The sequence below is a fragment of the Plectropomus leopardus genome, chromosome 4 (assembly GCF_026936395.1).
Source record: "Plectropomus leopardus strain MGB_pleo_1.0 chromosome 4, ASM2693639v1, whole genome shotgun sequence".
Classification (NCBI taxonomy): Eukaryota; Metazoa; Chordata; class Actinopteri; order Perciformes; family Serranidae; genus Plectropomus; species Plectropomus leopardus.
Genome location: NC_142179.1, coordinates 27685187 through 27706417, shown reverse-complemented (window position 1 = coordinate 27706417; position 21231 = coordinate 27685187). Strand labels below are relative to the sequence as shown.

The 21231-nt window shown below is 41.0% G+C and overlaps 1 protein-coding gene and 1 long non-coding RNA gene across 4 annotated transcripts in view; one reads left to right on the top strand and one right to left on the bottom strand.

Annotated features, from left to right (window-relative positions):
- The first annotated feature begins 447 nt into the window (after positions 1-447).
- On the top strand, positions 448-11723 carry LOC121945023 (TBC1 domain family member 10A-like). The gene is made up of 9 exons (XM_042489020.2): positions 448-1132; positions 3130-3229; positions 4931-5038; positions 5274-5380; positions 5493-5607; positions 6678-6743; positions 7236-7425; positions 7527-7681; positions 8530-11723. Exons 1-9 carry the CDS (start codon positions 951-953, stop codon positions 9046-9048), a joined length of 1542 nt encoding a protein of 513 aa, XP_042344954.2. The 5' UTR covers positions 448-950; the 3' UTR covers positions 9049-11723.
- The window catches only part of LOC148189794 (uncharacterized), a 36857-nt gene continuing 27344 nt past the window's right edge, over positions 11719-21231 (bottom strand). For all 3 annotated transcript variants that reach the window (XR_015776480.1, XR_015776483.1, XR_015776482.1), the window contains 3 exons: positions 14265-14303; positions 13954-13987; positions 11719-11838 (listed from right to left, as the gene is read on the bottom strand). This is a non-coding gene — a long non-coding RNA (uncharacterized LOC148189794). The remainder of the gene's footprint in view (positions 11839-13953; positions 13988-14264; positions 14304-21231) is intronic.

Genomic DNA, 21231 nt, shown 5'->3' with positions numbered 1-21231 from the left:
TTGAGCTTTTGACATGTCTTGAATGCAGCCTGGTGTAAATAAAGCAGAAGATTAGCATTGAAAATCTCATATTGTCTGCCAAGAGAGTTGTAGACATGTGGAGTGAAAAGGGACGTCACTGTAAACACTAGTTAGCCTGTTAAAGTCGTTAAATTCTGAGCTAAATGCATTTTTAGTACTGTACACATTTTTCCTGTATGTCCTGGTGTATTTTTGTAAAGAGACTACTGAGAAATAAATGTGCATGATTATTATATCCTTGCTAAAATAAACTTAAGGTGGCCTAAGACTTTTGCACAGCATTGTGGGTTTGTAGTAAACCCTTTGATGGATTGCAGCACAGGACAGATGTGTAGTGCATTTTTTCCAGACATAAGATTAACTTCCTACAGCAGCCACTAGGGGTAACCGTGACATGAAGACGGTAAAATCAACCGAGGACGGCAGACAGGGTCGAGACAAAATCTGTCCTGCACACTCGGGATGACAGGACAGCGAACAGACACCGTTTGCTGAGTATGATAAACTAGTCGGTTTACAACTTAACATAGTTAGTTAATGGCTGACTATGACATACAAGCTGACAATATAGCGTCAGTTTGTTGAAGGTAGGGTCACTATAGAAATAGTTTTGGCTTGTGTTTGCACTAGCAGTTAAGGCTAACTTCACGTTAGCAACCCACCATTAGCTAGCTAATGTTAAATCTGGATAAGCACTAACCAAGCTAGCTACCGCAAGACGTTTTTGATGCGGCTTTACAGTTGTAACGTAATATTGAGTAACATTTACGCAGAGAACAGGAGTCTGAAAGTTTAACTCACATCGAGAAATCATGGCGTCGATGCAGTTTAGTTCGCCAACATATGCAAAGGAGCAGTTTTGACTTTGGGCTGTCAACAAGCTCGCTGACGTTAGCTGTCGTGGTTAGCCAGCTAGCTCTCTCGCTACAATGGCCAAAATAGAAAACGGCCGTCAATCAGTGGACACAAGGAGTATCCGGACGATTAGCAGCAGTCACATCGACGATGAAAGCTCTTTGGGATCAGACTCAGAGATCAATGGATTCACCAGCGACAGACAGACCGATAAATATGGATTCATTGGTGGGGCTCAGCAGCATACGGAGGAATCGTAAGTTTGTCTCAACTCCACAGTGACTGTCATTGATTTCAGCTGTGTTGTCTTGCGGTGAACTCTCTGCTAACAAAATATGAGCTGTGTGTGTGTGTGTGTGTGTGTGTCTTAATCCATTGGAGCAAAATTGTAGAGCAGGGCTGGAAGTAAATCTAGTTATTATTACATACCACACGTTGTGTTGGTGTTGTCTTGGTGCCTCTGCACAACACAGCTCCCAACCAGCTGCGTGGCACAATGTGTTTTTATGTCCAGTTTGCCTCACCCAATATGTCAGTTATAAAAGCTCGCAGCAAGCAGATGAAGATATACTATATGCATACATTTTCTTCATTTTGTCATATAAATTTTTTTTCTTATACAGATGTAGAGAACTGTGCAAAAGTCTTATACCACCTTAAAGTTAGTTTTAGTAAGGTTATAATGATCATACATATGTGTTTCTCCGTAGTCGCTTTACTTAAATACAGTCAGAACATACAGGAAATACAGATTTAGTATTAAAAACGCAAATATTTAAAAAATAAAACAGCAAGCGTTTAATGTAACCTTCCTTTCCACACAACATGTCTTGGACTTTCTTGGACAGACAATACAGGATTTACTCTAATCTTCTGGTGTATTTACACCAGGTTGCATTAAAGACATGTCCCAAAGCCCAATATTGGTTATTTGATCTACCTTTTTGTTATGATTGTATGAGTTCATGTTTCACACTAAATATTGACTTCAGTCTGAAGAAGCCATTTTGTGCTGGCTTTTTTTTGGGGTGTTTTAATGCATTGTACATGTTCTTTGTATTCTTTGTTGGTATCTTAATAAAGAAAGCGAGCAATTAATATATAAATATCCTCATTACAACTTTCCTAAAACAAAAAAAACTATGGTGGCCTATGACTTTAAGAACAGTACTGTATACTACCCAGTTCTTCTATAGGAAAAGCTGAAATAGCAATTCACACTATCTTGTTGTTTGTTGTTTTGATATGAATCAATTTATTCATAGCCTTTCAGGCAAGTTGCAGTGTTTTTTTGTTTTTTTTTCTAAGAGGGCCTTTCTTTCTTCCCTTTTTACTGGGGGCCCTAAGCCTACATTACAGCACTGAAATAGTGGAAGGAGTGAGTGAAAGTTGTGCCAAGCACTGGCTGGCTGGCTCAGAGCTTCCTGTTCTGAAGTTTTGGCAGACTTGGAGCCACAGCTCTGGTGCCCCGTTACTAGAGGGCCTCTTTTGGCTCACAGCTTTATAGGTGGTCACAAACCCTAGATTTAACTTACACTGTTTGGCAATGATTGAAAGTAACTAATCATTGCTTTAAGTCTTTAGAAGCTGAGGCTGGTATATCACATATTGTTGATCCCCAACATATAGCCTACAACTTTTATTTAACTGAAACAGGGCTGTCCCAAGTTTATAAAAAGCAGTCTTTGAAAATGTTTGAAGCCTACAATTACAGGCTTGTCCCTATGAGTTAATTACATACCTTAGTAAAGCATCAGACCTCATTCATAATGTAGGTTGCCTACGTTTTCTTTTTCTGCTGGAGAATATTTTGTGCACTCCCTAATTTTTCTTGCCTATAAACGTTTTGAAGTTGAATTACATCATAAGACAATCAAATCTTCACTTCATCTCTTCAAGCTTAAACAGGCTTTGCCATTAAATCAACCAGATCTGAGTTTGTGTCTTTTATAGTCTCCTCTAAACAAGGTTGGTAGTTGTTATTTTTGACTCAGTGCACAGCTTACTGACTGCACATGAGCGATGGCCACCCAGGCAGATGTGATGGTACACGCAGAAAGATGAACAGCCTTTCTGACAATGTTTTTGTCACACATAACACACGGCTTTTAACAACTGCCCTTTTTATGTTTATCCAATTAAGAAGTTCATTTCAGACTCACCTTATTGAACGCACCTTTTTTAAGCTGTTGTTAAGTCTCATTTGGAGAAACAGTGAATTCATCTCTACCTTCTTCTTCGTTGTGTCCCCAGAGCTCAAGATTTACCTCCACAAGTGCTCAGGCAAAGGGAGGTGAAGTGGCTGGACATGCTCGGACACTGGGACAAGTGGATGATCAAAAGATTCAATAAGGTCAGCACCAAGTATTACCTTTGATAACATAAAATGCCAACTTGTTTATATGTTTTGTATGGTGCAAGTCATGTGGATAGGTCAGATCTGTTTTTTTTTTATTTTCCTCTTTTTTACTGCAAGTTTTCTAAAGTCAGTGTCTCAGCTTTACCACCACTGTCTCCAGGCTGCAGCTTTTCCATGAGTGGTTTGCATACATGATCAGACAAGGCAAATTACATTGCTCAAGTATTTGACTGCACAAAGACAAGTCTTTTGCAGAGGCATTGTTTGCTGCTTCACTTGTCAAGCTGGTTCCGTGTGAAGCAACTCAAAGCTGCAACTTCACTTCATTTCCATGAGTCAGCAGCAGGGCAGGACACGACCCATCCCTTTCTCGCCTCATGCACCATGTGACAAATTGACCGTCTCAGATTCAGGGTGGGGCTGTTGTGACTTCCTATGATACAGCAACCATGTAATAAAGGTGCTGTGAGAAGTGTAACTTCACTCAAATGCAAGGCAGAGCCCCTTATGAAATGAAGAAGAAAAAGCAGTGTGTTTGAGCTGCAAGACTTTCAAATACCTGAAAATGTCAGGGTTTCTGATCCCTTATTGTGCTTTTGTTATTACAACAGATGTTCTTTGGGGAAGTGTGCCAGCTTCATATCGTAAAACAAACAAACAAAAGAAACCAGAAATGCTGATGCAAGTCAAAGCACATCAGTGTCAGTTCAATCGATCTATTGTGCTCCAGGTATCTCGTGACTCCTTATGAAAGATTATAGCTGCATCACTACTTAGGCACACTACACAAGTTATGAAGATGATGTGCAGTTGCACATTACTGTACACAGTTACTACACACAGTGTGAGTTCATAAAGGTACTATATTCACCTTTCACTTAGATTCAAAGCCAAATGCCGATTATGGGTCTCAGTATTTCAGTAGTTATAATGTGTACATGATTGATGCAGGCAATGTCCAAGTATCTTTTGCCAAAACAGTTTCCCTCCTAACTACTACAATAAATAAAAAATCCTACCTTACCTCAGCTGTGAGGCCTTGGCAGGGTAAAATTTTCCTTTGGGACTAGAAAAGGATGTTGTCATTTGAATCTAGAATTGTGACAGATGTAACTGGTCTTTGATCAAATAGTGGTCACATAAAAAGGGATAAACTTTACTTATTCCACACTGGGTAAATTCACCTGTTACTGCAGCTCAAATGTCAAAAGCAAAGGAAAAAATAAAACAAATGGCCACAAAAAGAGATAAAAACATGGCAAAATAACAAATATGATAAAATAATATGATATAAAATCTGTATACACTGTATATACCTTTCACTTACACAGATATGTCCACGATAAATACTGTGCGGCATAATTGTGACACACACCTGTGTAGCATTGTACTGGAAAACATAAAGTATGGAAAGATTACACATTAATGTAGGTGTCAAATACATTTCCAGTGACCTCAGTAAATACTTTCAGTGGGTGTTTTTCACAGCAGAAAGGCAACTGTTACCCAGTGATTTCAACAAATAACTGCATTTAACGTGTTCAAAAAAAGGAACCAATACCAAGTGATGGCTTCAGCGATTTTACCACTGGCTATACATATTGTTCCAGCCTTTTTTGCCTTTACCAAGTCATTATCACACTAGTTCTCCTTGTGTCTTACTGTTTGGTGATCCCTTGTTCCTGTGTGACTCAGGTAAGGCTGCGGTGCCAGAAAGGAATCCCTCCTGCCCTCCGAGGCCGTGCCTGGCTCTACCTGTCAGGGGGGAAGGTTAAGAAAGAGCAGAACCAAGGAAAGTTTCAGGTCAGACAGATTTCACTTACACTTCCCCCTCACAGCTGCTTTTAAGCTCAGTTCATTTTTAAATTTCAGAAATTGTTATTGAAACTGTGGCCATGCATGACACCAGTGTTACTTGTTTGTCTCAGACCATAATCTGCTCTTAAGTGGGCATGCTACACAAGTTATGGCTGCACCCAGTAAGTTCAAACTATGTCTCATAAAGAGGTTTCACAGTCTCCTCCATGTGCTTTGTCAGGAGCTGGATAGCCAGCCTGGGGACACCAAATGGGTCGATGTGATTGAGAAAGACCTCCATCGACAGTTTCCTTTCCATGAGATGTTTGTGTCACGGGGAGGACACGGGTACGCTGTCTGACATGATGTCACATTACACACTGCGACTGATGACACAGTCCTCCTGTTTGAATGCATTTGGTTGTTAAACTGCTCTGTGTTTGTGTTTGACACTCTGCAGGCAGCAGGACCTGTTCCGTGTCCTTAAGGCCTACACTCTGTACAGACCAGAGGAGGGATACTGCCAGGCTCAGGCTCCCATAGCCGCTGTGTTGTTAATGCACATGCCTGCTGAGGTACGTCCACGCACCACAAACACCACACAAACTGCCCTGCTGGGTGTGAGTGTACTGTCACCATATGCCGGTGTGGTTTGTTCTGAAGGCTTGTTAATATCTTGGCCTGTGAAAGTGAAATCCACCCATAAATAGGAATCACACATGCTGTTTCTATCACAGTTTACGGCTCCACTTTAATTTCTGACCTTGGATAAGTCTATTTTTAAACTGAACAGCTCAGAGACAGACTGTACAGATGATGTCATCGAGAGATAAATCCCGGAGCTGCTTCAGAGACTGAATAATAGTTTAGCTCTTAGAACATTATGACTGCAGTCATGGTGACTTTTCTGGGGTAGATGTTTAGATTTTCTCTGCAGTTCTCACTTTGACTCCTAAAGAGGCAAGTTTACTGGTCTTATAAAAAAGGAGAAATCATTTAAAATGCCAAAAGGGAAGTTCTCTGAAACCTTGTTAATAATTCAAAGATTGCAGGCATCATTGGAGTGTTAGGGGAGCTGTGTGCAAAATTGAACTCATTACTGTGAGTCAGATTCCTGATGTGAGATAGTCTGCACACAGTTGTCAACATGGAGTTGGATGAGCCGGCAGCTAGCGGCTAACGGTTCTAACGCAAGCAACAAGAGAAATAGTGCTTCCTGTGCTAAAATTGTTAACCGGCGGGAAACTGAAGAGTGGACCTTATGCTTACTCAGCGATGCTGCTGCAATATCAGCAGTAACTGCTGCATGAGCATAGAGGAACGCAGTGGTGATTAGCTAACCAGTGGGATAAACACACAGCTCACGCCCTAATGTATGTAATGTAATGATTTAGTTTCTCATAGTAACTTCATAACTCTTGTCTATGAGGTGTTAACAGTATTCTCTTATACCTACTGTATATGTTGTGTTATGCATCCAAAGTGCTTTTTATGGCAGATTAAAACAAGTGGCTGATTTTTAACTTTGATTATAAAAGTCAACATTTCCAGTATTTACCTGCCTCCCATGTGAACACGCGGAAATGTCCTGTGAACTGAATGGTTGCACCGAGTTTCCTGACATCATCTATGTGTGTTTCCACAGGATGCCTTCTGGGGACTGGTCCAGATTTGTGAGAAGTACCTTCCTGGCTACTACAGTCCTGGCCTGGTGAGACTGAAACACATACAAGCATGCATGATGACATCACCAGGTGTTGGAAATAAATAGAGAGAGAGGGAATGTTACTGTACCTGACTTTGCTGTTATGACAACTGTAATTCAGATGAACTAACTGGCCTTTGGCTGTGGTTATGGTTAAACTGGAATGTGTTTTTGTTGCTGCAGAGTGCACAGTGCAAGTGTTGTAACTTACTGATGAAACCAGTGGGGCGTTGTCAGTCTTTTCATAATGTAATGGATTACTTTCTGCTTACACATTTTGCCTGGTTGTTACTGTTCAACATTGTTTTGTTGTTTGATCATTTATTTTAAATGGAAACCAGCCTTACTAATGAAGTGTTTCCTTAGAAAAACAAACAGCAACATAATGCATTTGGACCGTTTTTTTTTTTTTTCTAATACATATCAAGTTTCAGCCCTGACAGAGCACAATGGCTTTTGTTTTCTCTGTTAATACTTTCCTACCTGTGTCTCTTTCAGGAAGCTATACAGTTGGATGGAGAGATCCTGTTCGCTCTGCTGCGACGCGTCTCCCCGCTAGCCTTCCGCCATCTGGAGAAACATAAGATCGACCCCATCCTCTACATGACTGAATGGTTTATGTGTGCCTTCTCCAGGACACTGCCCTGGGCCTCTGTGCTGCGGGTCTGGGACATGTTCCTCTGTGACGGTAAACAGTGGCTTTATAGCACTGTAGATGCACTGGTACCATATGTTGTAGTTCTTCTTCACACTGGTACTCAATCACCGGGCTCTTCTACCTCTACCCAGGAGTGAAGATAATCTTTCGTGTGGGTTTGGTGCTGCTGAAGTGCATGCTGGGGACCCGGGAGAAGCTGAAGGCCTGCCAGGGACAGTATGAAACCATGGAGCTTCTCAGGGCCATAGAGCCTCGATACATGCAGGAGGGCTTCCTTGTCCGAGAGGTAATGGCAGAGGAGCAGCAATATGGTGTAGCGACCAGGGAGACAGCCCTTTAATCAGAATGCATGTGTTAAAAGTCGCGTGTTGGCAAGCTTTCACCCTTTTTAATTGTCCATGCATGGACATGCAAAGTTAGAAAATGTGACAGAAAACAAAGCAATACTAGATATTTTGCCTCACATCTTTGTTTACATCTTCCAGCACAGCTTGTCCAATCAAAACTAGCCAGAGACAATGTGATCTGTGGAAAGGTTTGTAATGGGATCCAGTAGTTAGAAATAGTAAATTTAGAATAAGTAAAGGCATATTTCCTCTTATTTTGTATCTCAGAATGGTTTTTCAACAATAATAGCATTACATTTTGCAAGGTGACATGTACAAAAGCATCAACTAAGGTTTCCAAGGACATGAACAGTCAATGACAAGAAGTCATTTTACACTGGGATAATCCTTAAATGATCTAGTGGTGTTGCTCATGAACAGTGGGTGTTCAGCAGTGCAGCCGAGGAAACAGCAGAGACTCTTAGAGCATGAATTGAAGTGATACAGAGACAAATTGAGCAGAGGGCTGGCTGGTCAGTGTCTGGTTTCCCTGCCAAGCTTTGTGTGAGTCTCTGTCCAGGCTAACAATAAGGCTCTTATATGAAGGGTTATCTTGACTGCGGGTGATCATGCATCTACATCAGTCCTGAGGCCCTTTGGCATTTACTGACAGAGTTCACATTTGAACACAATGTCAAAACATGGAAGGAACTCACTGTATTTTCCAGCAAGAGCTGGTCTTTTTCTATCAATTTCCTTAGAATCTGAATATGAATGTGACCTGGTGAAATGTCTCTTTACGTTACAGATTCTTGAGGTTCCAGTGACGCCGCGAGACGTGGAAAGGGAGCATCACACCCAGCTGAAGCGCTGGAAGAAGAACCGTGGAGAGCTGAATTTCAAATCACCCCCAAGGATGCATGGCGCTCGGATCGTCATGTTGGCTGAGCCGCCGAGGCGCCAGGACCTGCAGCAGAACCCCACCATTGTACTCGAGGTGCCTCAGCCGACCCCGCAGCTGAAAAAGGGCAAGGAGGAAAAGAAAAGCAAGAAGAAGAAGAGCATGAAGAAATCCCAGCCCATTGAGGAGATCCCTAATCCTTACTCCCTTCCCACTGACCTTCCACCGCCACCCTCAGAGCCACCAGCTCCACCTCCAGTCATCACTGAGACGCCACAGACTGTGCCACAGACTGTGCTACAGACTGAAACAGACCCACTTCACCAGCACCTAGCGCCTCCGACAGACCTTCCTCCTGCCAAAGAATCTCCTCTTCAGAGATCCACACAAAGCCTTAGCAGCACAGAGCAGGATACATATCTGTAACTCCACAGCAGTCTGTGTGTGTGTGTGTGTGTGCGCGCGCGCGTGTGCACATGTGTGCATGAGTGCATGAGAGTGTGGATAGAGCACCAGCACGGTTCAGCCAACAACCAGCCAGCCTTGCCAAGGTCTATTATTCTAATGTTGGACTGTTTTGTATTCATTCATCATATGCATTTTAGACACCATTTTGCCTATGATACTATTGATATACACTAAGGCATCATTGCTAAGTGTAAAACTAGTTTGATGCTTACGCCATTTTTCCACATGAAGCTGATGTTACTTCCTGTTGATGCTTGACGCCCTTATTCAGACCTTTAAGGTGCAGATGGCGATTCTAATCCACTTCATTTTTGTCAAATCCAGCAAATATCTTCTCATGGCCTGCTAGTTGTCTGTTCTGTGTTCGGGCTGAAAGAAAAAAAAAAATCAGTGTTCGTACATAGCTCTGGCTCTGTTAATGGGAAACAAACCCAATGGCCCAGACTGAGTCACACAACACCATTCCAGCCAATCAGCAACAGAGCTTGTCCACAGAACAGGGGAAAGGCCATGGGATGTATAAAAAGAAAGCCACTGGGAGCATAAGGGATGGTGAATTTATCACGTTAATGTGCTGAACTCCACTCCTCAAATAACAATCTTTCTCTAGAATCGCTAACTCCACCTTCAAGTCTGATGCATAATTTATACTTCTGAGACTGTAAGCCTATACATTTTGTGTGGTGTAAGGGAGGGACCTCTTGTGCACACAGGGCATACATGATCTCACACATGCGTGTTAGGACCACAACTGTGTGGACATCCGACCTCCCAGCTCTGATGTCAAATCTTACTTCTGCAGCATCTGCAGTGCGCAGCGCATCTCTGCAGCTCTCACAAACCATTGCTGTGGAAGTTTTTCCGCAGAAGTATAAATTAAACATTAGTATTCCGTTTGCAAAGGAGACATGTTACTGAGTAATTGGGAGCAAAGTCATTCAGAGCACTGTGGTTTTAAGGTTTAAATGGGACTTAAGGAACACTGAGGTGTCACAGCTTATGCAGTCTTTTTATACATTTCCTCTCAAATTCAAACTTCTTAGTTCACTAGTAATACTGTGCAGTAGTGGATGGAAACTCCTACGTTTCAGTGTCCTCAGCCATTATATTTTATGAGGGGTTTTGTCCACTGGAGGGCAGCATGGCAGAGGTTTCATCTGTTACATTCCCTGTTAGTAAGGCTAATCAACGCAGGGATGGGATTCACTAACTTTGGGAGGTATTATTCTAAGATTGAGCTTCTGTTTTGTCCTGGACGAAACCTTGTGCATTTCATGTTTGACATATATTCTTATACTTTCAAAAGAGAATCATTAAGTCACACCACACTGTGTTCATGCCACTCTTTTCCTACAAAAGCTATTTACTTAGTTTAAACATTTAATTTGTTTCTTTTTTGTGCAGACCGCGCCAATGCACAAATGCACACTTTTTTGCCGAACCCACTGAATTTATGTGGTTTAACTCTGTCTTAACTCCGTCATTCACTGTGCCAGGCACTTCCAGCCACTTTAGAGCAGCAGTAATTCACGCTACTTTGGCAGCAGAGAGGAGAACGCTGGACATCCCTCACTGTATGACACATTCCTGCCTTGTTAAAAGCTAATCACTCTGACAACTGTCTCTTGCCAAATGCAAATCTGTAAAATGTATGTGTTTGTGCATGTGTTTCTTTTGACATCTTGGACAGCGATTGCAAATCACCTAGTGGTGCTGACCCACTTCTTAAATATCCAGTTGGTACCAAGAAGATATTGTAACGTTGTTGGGTCTGTTTTTTTTAAATATTTTGCTAGAATTTCCAAAGCTGATCAAGACTGTTGTTTTGAGATGACCTATGACCGCTACCTGTGACCCGGCTTATTCCGTTAGTACAGTCAAGAGGGAGCAAGTGATTTCAAGATTTTGGGGGGGGCTCATTCCTTCCTGGCTCATTTCTTTGGGAAATATGGAGACATGCAGGCGATGTGAGCCTTTCTTTTCTTCTTCTTTTTTTCAAAACATATCGGACAATCTTTTTCGTCACAGTCCAAGTCTTTTTTCTAACTTTCATCACAATGATAAACAGTAAAGGGAGTTGCGACAAGCATAAGCGCACATGTAAGTTGTGTTAGTGTATTATTAAAAAAAAAAAAAGTCTGCTAAAAATGCATGTGTTGGGTCAGTTATAAAAAGCAGTGGGGTTCAAAAGGATAACACATTGTCAAGCAGCCACTTTCCTGTATGCAATAGTTTTTTAGTTGCTTATATTACACACATCACATTTCGCTGATATCTTAATTTAATGCTCTTTGTGTAGATACGACATGTAAAATAACAATTTGTTTTGTAATGAAATCTATTTTTCAATGTGTAATGCTATATATTATTAAGCAGTAACAGAAACTGCAGATGGGGCATCTCTAAATCAACTGAAGTGTAGGAGAATTCATTTTAGATCCACATTTGTAACACTAGAAAAATCCGAATTTTTTAGGTAACATTTGCCAGTGAAAATGTTTTTCTTACTCTAAAGACGGGCTGGTATTATCTTACGATCACATTAGGAATATAAAGGAGATCTTTGACAACCATGGAGCAGTATGCATCATCATGAGTTTAAATTTTACAAATAAATATTTGTTTAAAGCCAACTTTTGTTTCATGTTTTGTTGATTACCATGATGCAGGGAAATGTGTTGTATCACCAGTAGGTGGAGTTCCAGAGTCATCACTTTGCTTGCACAGTACTGTGGCATCCAGGGGTGTCTAAAGAAAGGTATAAAAGTGTGTTTACTTGCATTTTCTTCATATATGTTAATTCATAAAAAATGAGTAGACAGTTACATCGATTACATTTTTTGCAGTACATTTTCAAATGTATAAAAAATGGAGGACAGCAATAGTATGGAGTCATAAGCTTAAAAAACAAGTTAGACACCCAGTACGTCCACAGTTAAGACTGGTAACATAAGAGATCTACATTTCATCAGAATTCTAGACATAACCTATATTTCACCAATTAGTATGGTCTATATCATTGTTGTTCATTGCTTATGTTAAGTTCAATAGTTATCTGCACTGCAAATTGTACATAAAACAGCTGGCTTCATTTATTGTCCTTTAAGGCAAATATACACTGCATTTATATAATGTTTAATCTAAAGCGCTGAAAAAATTGCTTCTCATTCACCCATTCTCACACAGACAGCACACACACACACACACACACACACACACACACGCGCGCGGTAGCGAGCTACCACACCAAGGTCTGACCATCTGGAGCACATATTGACATATGCATTAATGTTATTTGTGATATTAGTTTGTTAAAATAAATTCTTATAACAATACACAGTGTTGCACATGTTTATTGTGTGTGTAGGGGTATTGGGGTACCATGATTTAAAGAAACAAGTATAGAGAGTTAGATGAGAATATTTTCTCTTCAGCACTTTTATATTTGTACAGTAAATATGAAACTACAGCCAGCAGCCAGTTAACTTAACTTAGCACAAAGAGCTGTTGGGAGAAGTTTACCTGCAGAGCTTGTCAGCCAGAATGGAATTTCGTGGTTAAGGTCAGGAAAAAATGGGGTTTGGGTTAAAATGAATAGATTTCTGCCAGGAAGGGCCTTCTGACAGAAGGCTCTTTTGCCAAACTTCTCACATTTGCATAGACACGACAGGACATGCCGGTCTAAAACTCAGGTAAATTCTCAGTTATTAAAAAATGAAAAATTAATTGAAGATTTAAAAAAATTAACAAAAAATAATAATAAATAATAAAAAATAAATAAAAAAGAATGAGTTCGTGGTGGAGCGGGAATATTTCTTCACCTTTATTAGTGAGCAGGGAAGCTGGTAAGTAGATTTCATTACCCTTGGACCAAGTGGATATTCCTCAGGTTTCTAGTCTTTATGTTTAGTTAAGCTAACCATCTGCTACCTTCAATTAGCTACACATTTAGCGCACTGGTATTAGAGTTATATCTATTTTCCTTGTACAACTCTTGACAGAAAAAATAATTATGATATTTCCCAGGGATGTTGTGGAATGTTGAGAACCGCTGATAGTTTGATACAGTAGTATTTACCAAAATAGGGTCTGGGATTTTTTAGCTTCCCCAATACATAATGGTTTATTCAATTTCACTTTCACTGTTTTTGTAATGACTTGCACTGACTTTGTAGTGATCAATTTTGGTTTCTTCTACTGTGTAATTCTGCTCTGTCAAATCTACAACATGAGGAAATGACTTCGTAGGACTACATGGTACAGAATGGAAGTGCAGGCTATTATGACGGGCCCTTGGGCCCCTTGGTTAGGAAGCACATAGGCACACACGTAGATATGCACACACAATTAGGCGTACATATAGGCTACTGTACCAACTATGTGTTGGATTTTACAGTGGAACCGTATTACCTGGGCTATTGTATTGGCAGAGTACAGAGGTCAAAGAGAAAGTGATCAGAAGCATGGACAGTGCTGTGACAGCCAAAGTTCACAAACATGACAACTAGCAGCTGAGAGCAGAGGAGCTGTCCATTTAACTGTCTGCTGAAATGACTGCAGACTTTTTAGTAAATTAGGCATTTTTAGTACTACAACCTTATGACAACTGCACTCCTCTTGGACATCGAGGCAAGAGATTATGGTAAATAAGAAAGAAGAGAGCTGCTATACTTATAAACTAACAGCAACATGCCCTCAAGATTGGCCAGCTACAGTTGCATGCATACAGTTTACCCCCAAAAGTATAAACACACAATGAAACAGGTTGCTTGGCGACGACCTGACTCCAAAATAATAACATCCTTTGAAATAGGGGAACAGCAGCCTAACAGATACCCCAAATCCCACTGAAAAAGCACTCACCTGCTTGACTGGTTCTGTCTCTGACTGGTTAGACCTGCAACCAGAAATATATCACAGTTATCTAATGCAAGGAACAGCTAGCAGCTACTAGGCTATTAATTCGCTTTCCATAATAAATCATAGGCTGGTTATCCACCTGGTAGAGACATTAGTTTATTAGCAGCCTTACAATTTAGCCTAAATAATACACATATGCCTTGTCTTAAAATTTACATCTAACACAAAAGCCAAATATTAATAATAATTTACACGCTTGTTATCTAGCTTGCTGCTAACATTAACCTACCTACTGTTTGTTTGTTGACACACACCTGAAGGCAGCAGTGAGGGGCTTGTCTTTGGGCTGGTGACTGTTTGTAAAAAAAAAAAAAAGAAAAAAAGAAGAAGCTAATTTAGGGATCTTTGTGACCTTCTCTTCCTGTTTTTTTTCCTCTCACCTGTCTTTTCTTGCAACTACTATTGTGTTTGAATGGCCTGACTGCTCCCTTAGCTTGCCTTGGTGTGCTCAGTGTTGACAGATTTTGCTTTACCTAGCCCGAAGTCTCATTGTCTTGTCACGTGATCAAATATAGACTTACGATCAGACAACAATATACAGATATTACCCAGCAATCATCATTACATCTCTTTAGAAATACCAAAGAAATTCATTTATTCATTTGATTGAGTAGTTTTTAATAGTTTGTTGATAGTTTGAAAGTATATGTAGAATAAACATATAATTTCTATATAGTTTGATTGGTACTGACTTTTGTCCAAGTTCACCATGATAGATATAGGTCTGCATATTTGAGGGTGTGTACACACACACACACACACACATATATATGTGTGTGTGTGTGTATACATACATGCATAGATAAAATTGGCTTTTCATTGCAGACTGCAAAAATGTCTTGAATAGAATCTATATTTTGCCACATTCATAAAACAATTTTGCCAGGGGCCCTCTCTCCATATGATGGGGCCTACTTGCACCACAGGTCCAATTGCAATACGGGCCCCAGCACAGTTGCACTGTACTTTCCCCACTGTGTTAGATGTGACCCTTGTGGGTACATGTATTACTAACCTTGACATCTTAAAGTGTAGTTAACTGTGTATCTTGTATTTCTCATTGTTTTGTGCTGTGTGCACTTATGGTTTAAACTGTATAAGGCATCTGCACTGGGGTGGTCCAAGTGGGGCACTGACTTACGCAGGTGTAGCATGAAGTATGACCGTTGCTTCAGGCATACGTGTTGGTATAGCTTTAATTTATCATTTTTGTCTCCACTACCAATAGCTACTTAACTACTCACATTGTGGTGTCTTACATTCCTGTTTATAGTTTACTTTAAAAAATTGACCACACAACAGAGTGACACCACACAAATAACGCTTTCATACTTAATTGAAGAAATTGTTCCTCCAAAAGTGAATAGTATATATATCAAGAATGAGTTGCCAACAAAATTAAATGACTAAATAAATTAAAATAAATATGCAGGTGTGAACAAAGGTTTTAACAGTTGTATCAATTTAATTGTAAAATTAGACAGGCTCTGGCACATTACCACCTCTCAGGTTTAAGAATGAATTGCACCTATAAACAAAAATTGAGTTTACTCATGAAACAGTTCAGGCTAACTGGGCAAATAGCCAATCATAATGGGGTGGCCAATCAGATTTCAGGGGTGGCCCATGCCACCCCAGGTCACTTCCTAGTCATGTCCCTGGTTAATTGCATGTCACTAAATCTGGTACATATAATTTTTTATTTCTTGTAAATGATCAATGTCATTGCTCGCTGTCCTTTTGATAAACTGAACTAAATCTTATCAAATGGGAGTCCATGGTCTGTTGTATATCTGTCTGGGCATTTTGCAAATGAGAAAAGATAGTGAAGCCACGGCAGGAGTGTAACTATTCACACCAAAAATATCTGACCTCTAAGGCTTTTCCTTCAGCTTAAACTCCCCCCCAAAGAGGTCATTCCTGGCCTCTCTGCTCATTTAGACTAATAACAGGTTGCTATTTTTCTCTTAATTCACTGTTTGAACTGCCAAATGCCTCTATTCTCCACCTTGAGGTGTGAAATATGTGAAGGTTTTGCCTCAGGCTTGAAAGAATTCATTGCAAATTGCTACCTTGACAACCTCGGAGGGCCTGCTAACTCGTTTCTAATCGTCCAGCAAGCTGCAGCTGTTGACCTCTGGTCAGCAGGGGCTCTGAAGAGGGATTACAAGAGAACGCAGCAAGTTGTGATTTGGAAAGTGTTTTTTCAAATAGTGTTTGTTTTATATTATCATTCTAACTGCAGGTTGGCTGGGTGTGTTGTTATGATTAATATCTCAGTTGAAAGAGAATACTTGTCGATAGCTATTAATCACACTTATCCACTGTGTCATTCCACTGAGGCCATTATGGTCCATTATGGGATCTGTTGATGTTTGCCCACATGAGGCACAGCAACAGTTAACGGTCTAGGTCTCAGAGGAATGCATGCACCGTCACGCTTTCCCTCTTTGCATCGGACACCTGGCCCTCTTTCAGTGCCACCGTGCCATTTACATCTCAAAGGGGGACGACCAAGAAGGCTCTCTCTGTGCTCCCTTCCTTACTCCAGAAATGATCTGATTTATCTCTTCATCAACGGAAATATATGCCTTTAGAGGGCCATCCCGCCTCTCTCATCCCCAGCTCACTGAGATGGGAGAGGGAGCAGTAAAAAGAGAGACTTGTGGCCCTCCGTGTGATCCCAGACCCAACGGACCCCTGTCACAGTGCTTGATTCATGTGATGCGGGTGACTTTCTCTCTGCTCCCAGGCTCAGTGTGTTAAGGCGCAGAGGGGGTGGATGGCATAACGCAAAAGCAAAGGCGCCTGTGTTCCTGAGGTATCCGATTCCCACGTTTGATGGAGCATGACAGGTTGGCTCAGGTCAAATTAAAAGGCCGCAGTAACAAATATGAGGGCAGACATTGTGATTGTCCATGCAGGTGAACTTTCCATGGCAGTGGGAATAAAAAGTAATTTATTGCAGTGGGGGAAAACATTAGTCTTTGTGGCATTAAGGGAGGGAGGGGGATCCCTGTGCGAGAGCCGGGGTGGATAATTGAATCATCCCTGTTGTTCTTTCAGTGTGGACCTCTTATGTTCATCTGCCAAAGGTAAAGCCCTCGCTTATACTCTCCCCTCTTAGCATTATGGATGACCGTGCTCTTTTCCCCATTATAACTGCCCTTTATTTCTACAGCACTGCATATCATGAATACTACTTGTCTCCAGTCTCTCAGCCTTGTCATTATAGCACTCTTTCCAGACATAGCTTTGTAAATATTCTCCATCCTCTGGTTCCTGTCAACTATGTCTGACCACCCTAAACAAAGAAGACTGTTAAAACATTAGCAGGTATTTATAACATTAAGTCTGGAGCAGTGCCTTCAGGCTGCAGCTATTCAATCAAGCGATATACAAGGCTCTGTGTACCTTGGAAATGTAGTTTTGGCACCTATGCTGTTTCCACTGTGTAATTTTGCGTCCATTTATGGTCTACTTATATAAACGGCTAATACTTACCTGGTAAATTTAACACAGAATAACAACCAAATCCTCATGGGTGCATTTAGCAAAGTACTTGAAATATCATCACAGTTCTCATTCCAGCTTCTCCCAGTGAACACACGCCCAACATTAGGGACTGTGCCAAAATTATTTAGGGCTGAACTTTATGTTCGACTCTGACCTTCTTCAGGGTTATTATTATTTTCTTGCACTATCCCCTTAAATAGGGAAAATGCAACACCCTAACCCCTACTTTCTCAACTCACCACTGATTTTAGGTGTAATACATTAATGGAACAACCATTTTTTTTAAGATCCCAAATCACAGACAGGTGTGAAATCAATGATTGCCAAAATGTTGGAAACACCTAACATGTTCTGTTGCTGCTCTCTTTTTTATTTTGGAACCAAGAGCTACTTAATGATAAGTAATCACCATTGCTGCTGAGTAACAGGGCACTGTCTAAGGGGCTTAAGCATTGTCAAACTTTCACCTCATTCAACAGTAAAACAAGAGTTGAGTCATTAAATCGCCAGTGGTGCTCTTTAGGCTAATAACGAAGTTTTTGCTGCGTGTCCCAAAGTTTTGGTACTAGTGAACTTTTTTCTTGGCCAATTCTGCATGTTAAATCAGTGTCTGAGACAGCAGAGCCCATCTGATTGGCTGTTTAGCTTAATTCACAAGAAGAGAAACAGAAGAAACAGAAGCAAACTCTTAACAAAATTCAAAAGGGAGTGAGGTTGAAACAAGTTTTATGAGATTTTTTTTTAGCCCTGGAGCTCTTTGGCAGAAACAGTTTCCAAATGTTTGTTTTATTGTATTGTTCTCCAGGGCAGGGTAAACATAATTTGTTCTTCAACATCAGGTTGTGCTGCTAATGTACTAACTGTCTAACTAGCATCTTGAATCTGCATATTTGTGGCATAATTACATTTATGTAACTATTCAATCTTGTGATAGATCTCACAAGAAAAGTTAATGAAACACAAATCCAAGACATGCAAAAAAAAAAAACATGTTTCCTTTTGCATCGTCCCACCCTCCCTCCCTTACTATTTTCATAGAGTCCCTTAGCAGAAGTTAAAAACTACAGCCATTTAGTGGTTTTTAGTGGGTTCAATTCACATGAAGCAACAAGGCCGCCTCTGTAAAGTAAGATCCAAACATGCGGGTGAGTGGTAAAAAGCTAAGTGAGGCATAGTAATTGTGTCTGCTAATCACCTGCCTGCTGCTACGCCTACAGGTCATTTTAGCTCCAAACGACGGGTGTGTGGGGGTTATGTGGGGGTAAGCGCTGCACACCTGCGTGGTTGTCATACACCTTGAGCAGTTTTTAGGCATTTCATTTAATCTCCATCAGTTGCCCCCCCCCCAACCCACCCATCCTCCTGACCTCTTAACCCTTTACATCCCCTGGCTCAGTATTGCCAGAGGCATGCGCAATTACAGCTGTGAAGTCTTGTCAGGTAAATGAGGCATAGAAGCAGCAGCTACTTTTTTCCGAACACTTGTGAAGTCTGTTGACTTGACTCAGTCTTCATTCCCTGCTGGTGGTAATTAAACATATCATGCATTTTTTCATAACCTTCTGAGTGAGCTATTTCCATAATGAGGACAATGACACAACCTGAAGTTACTGGGCCCCAGTTCACAGCTGGCTCCTCATTATCCCCTTTTACCTCTCTCCACTGGCTCCTGTCTCTGCATTTTGGGTGGCACTGATAATCAGTAATTAACGGAGCCAGGTAGAGTATTAGCTGCTAAATGGCTCTCTCTCTCTGTTTGTTTACTTGTGTGTGTGCCTGCGGAGGCTCCTGGCCAGTGGGTGATGAGTTACAGACACAGATGGTGGGCATCAGGAGGCTGGCTGGGGGCAGATTAGCAGCCTCCCATGTCTGAGCAGCCCCGTCCCAGCCCGCTCCCACTCCCACTGAGCCCCAGAGGAGTGCCTGTCTGTAATTCTACTCGCTTTGGCAAGCCTCATGTGTTGATGGAGGCCGACCATGGGCTTATCTCGTCTCATTCCACCGTCAGTGGGACTAGCAGGCTTGGGGCTCCCAGAGAGAAGAAGTGTGTGTGTGTGTGTGTGTGTGTGTGTGTGTGTGTGTGTGTGTGTGTGTGTGTGTGTGTGTGTGTGTGTGTGTGTGTGTGTGTGTGTGTGTGTGTGTGTGTGTTTGGGGGGGGTGTCTGGTGGGGATGTCTGTGTGAAAACAGCCTTGTTTTGAAAAGGTAATGCTATTGCCTTTAAGTGGCAAAGATTTTGTAATTAGAAGTAACTTTACACCACTAAATGGAGCCTTATCCAAACCATTTACACACTGTAAAATCGGACTAGTTGGTTTTACTTCATAAAAAAAAAGAAAATCATCTCGAAACTGAAAGTAAATATAACTATTAATCTTAATTTATATTCAATTTATATCTAATTGTTAAATGTATTTAATACTGAGTTATATTAACTTAATTTTGAGGCGTTATTGCAACTTAAAATTGTCAAGTTTAATTAAATCAATCTTTCTAAGTTTCCGCACCTTCAGTAAACCAAGTCTGTGCTATATATCTGTATTCTGCCAGTTGCAAACTAGTCAGTCATATTTGTATTTTCTTAAACATGTTAACAAAACAGGACAAGCAGATCTCCTAACTTCATCACTGGCAAAATCCTCTTTGTGCTGATCAAATTAAGTCAAACTAACTTGGTTTACTAAAGTGGCTAACACTTAGAAAGAAAGAAAGAAAGGTAATTTCACTTGTCACTTTAAAGTTGCAACAACTTCTCAAAATTAATTAAATACAGCAAAATTTTAATTTAACTTAGAACTTAGATATAAAGTAAACGGTAGTTTTACAATAGTTACACTTACGTCCCCTCTTCAAGGCAAATAGCTTTCCATGATTATTTTAAGCAACATCAACTTGTCAGATTTTACTGCGCAGCATGGCGTCTAGGTGGTGAGCCTTCTTTTTTTTAATTAACTACAAAGCCTTTAACTTATTCATAATCAAAGGTCTAAGCTTTAACCCTCTATGTGCTCATGTGTGGGATGGCCACATGTGCCACCTCCATGGAGATGTGCTGGTAATCCCCTCTTCTGCTGCATGAAAAATGCCTACAGTGCAGATTTTGCCATGATGCCACATGTATGTTACACTGGACAGGAAACACAGTTCAAACAGTCCAGGTCAAAGGTCAACCAGATGCGATGTAGAGGGCGCAGGAGGGGGGGAAACCGGGCAGCCTGTAGGTTAGCGTTCGGGGGCCTGTTTATTTTATAAACAGTGGGAGCAGATTAGTATTGGAGCCAGGCTCCCTCAGCCATATGGGGAGGATGTCCTCTGCATTTGGAGGCTCTCGACAAACTATTGTGTTCAGAGTTGTAGACATACAGTCACTGGCATCATTTCTGGTCACCACTAATGATGAGATGTTGTTCCCGACACACGTGTAGACGCAAGGATGCATGGTCGGCACCGCTTCCATTCTTGGCATAATAGAGTATCGAATGATTGTATTAGTAGCGCCTTGCAAGTTTTGAGTCATTAGTGGTGTTGGCACATGCAGCCTCTCATCACTGCTTAGCTGGGAGGTAAAAACAGGAAATGGAAGGACCCCCCCCCCAACCTCAGCACCAGTCTAATGAATTCTGCTTGAAGATGTTTGTGTGTGGCTCATCTCCTGAAGACTCACAGCCCCTTCCTGCCATTGTTTTGGGTTTTTGTAAGATGCAGTG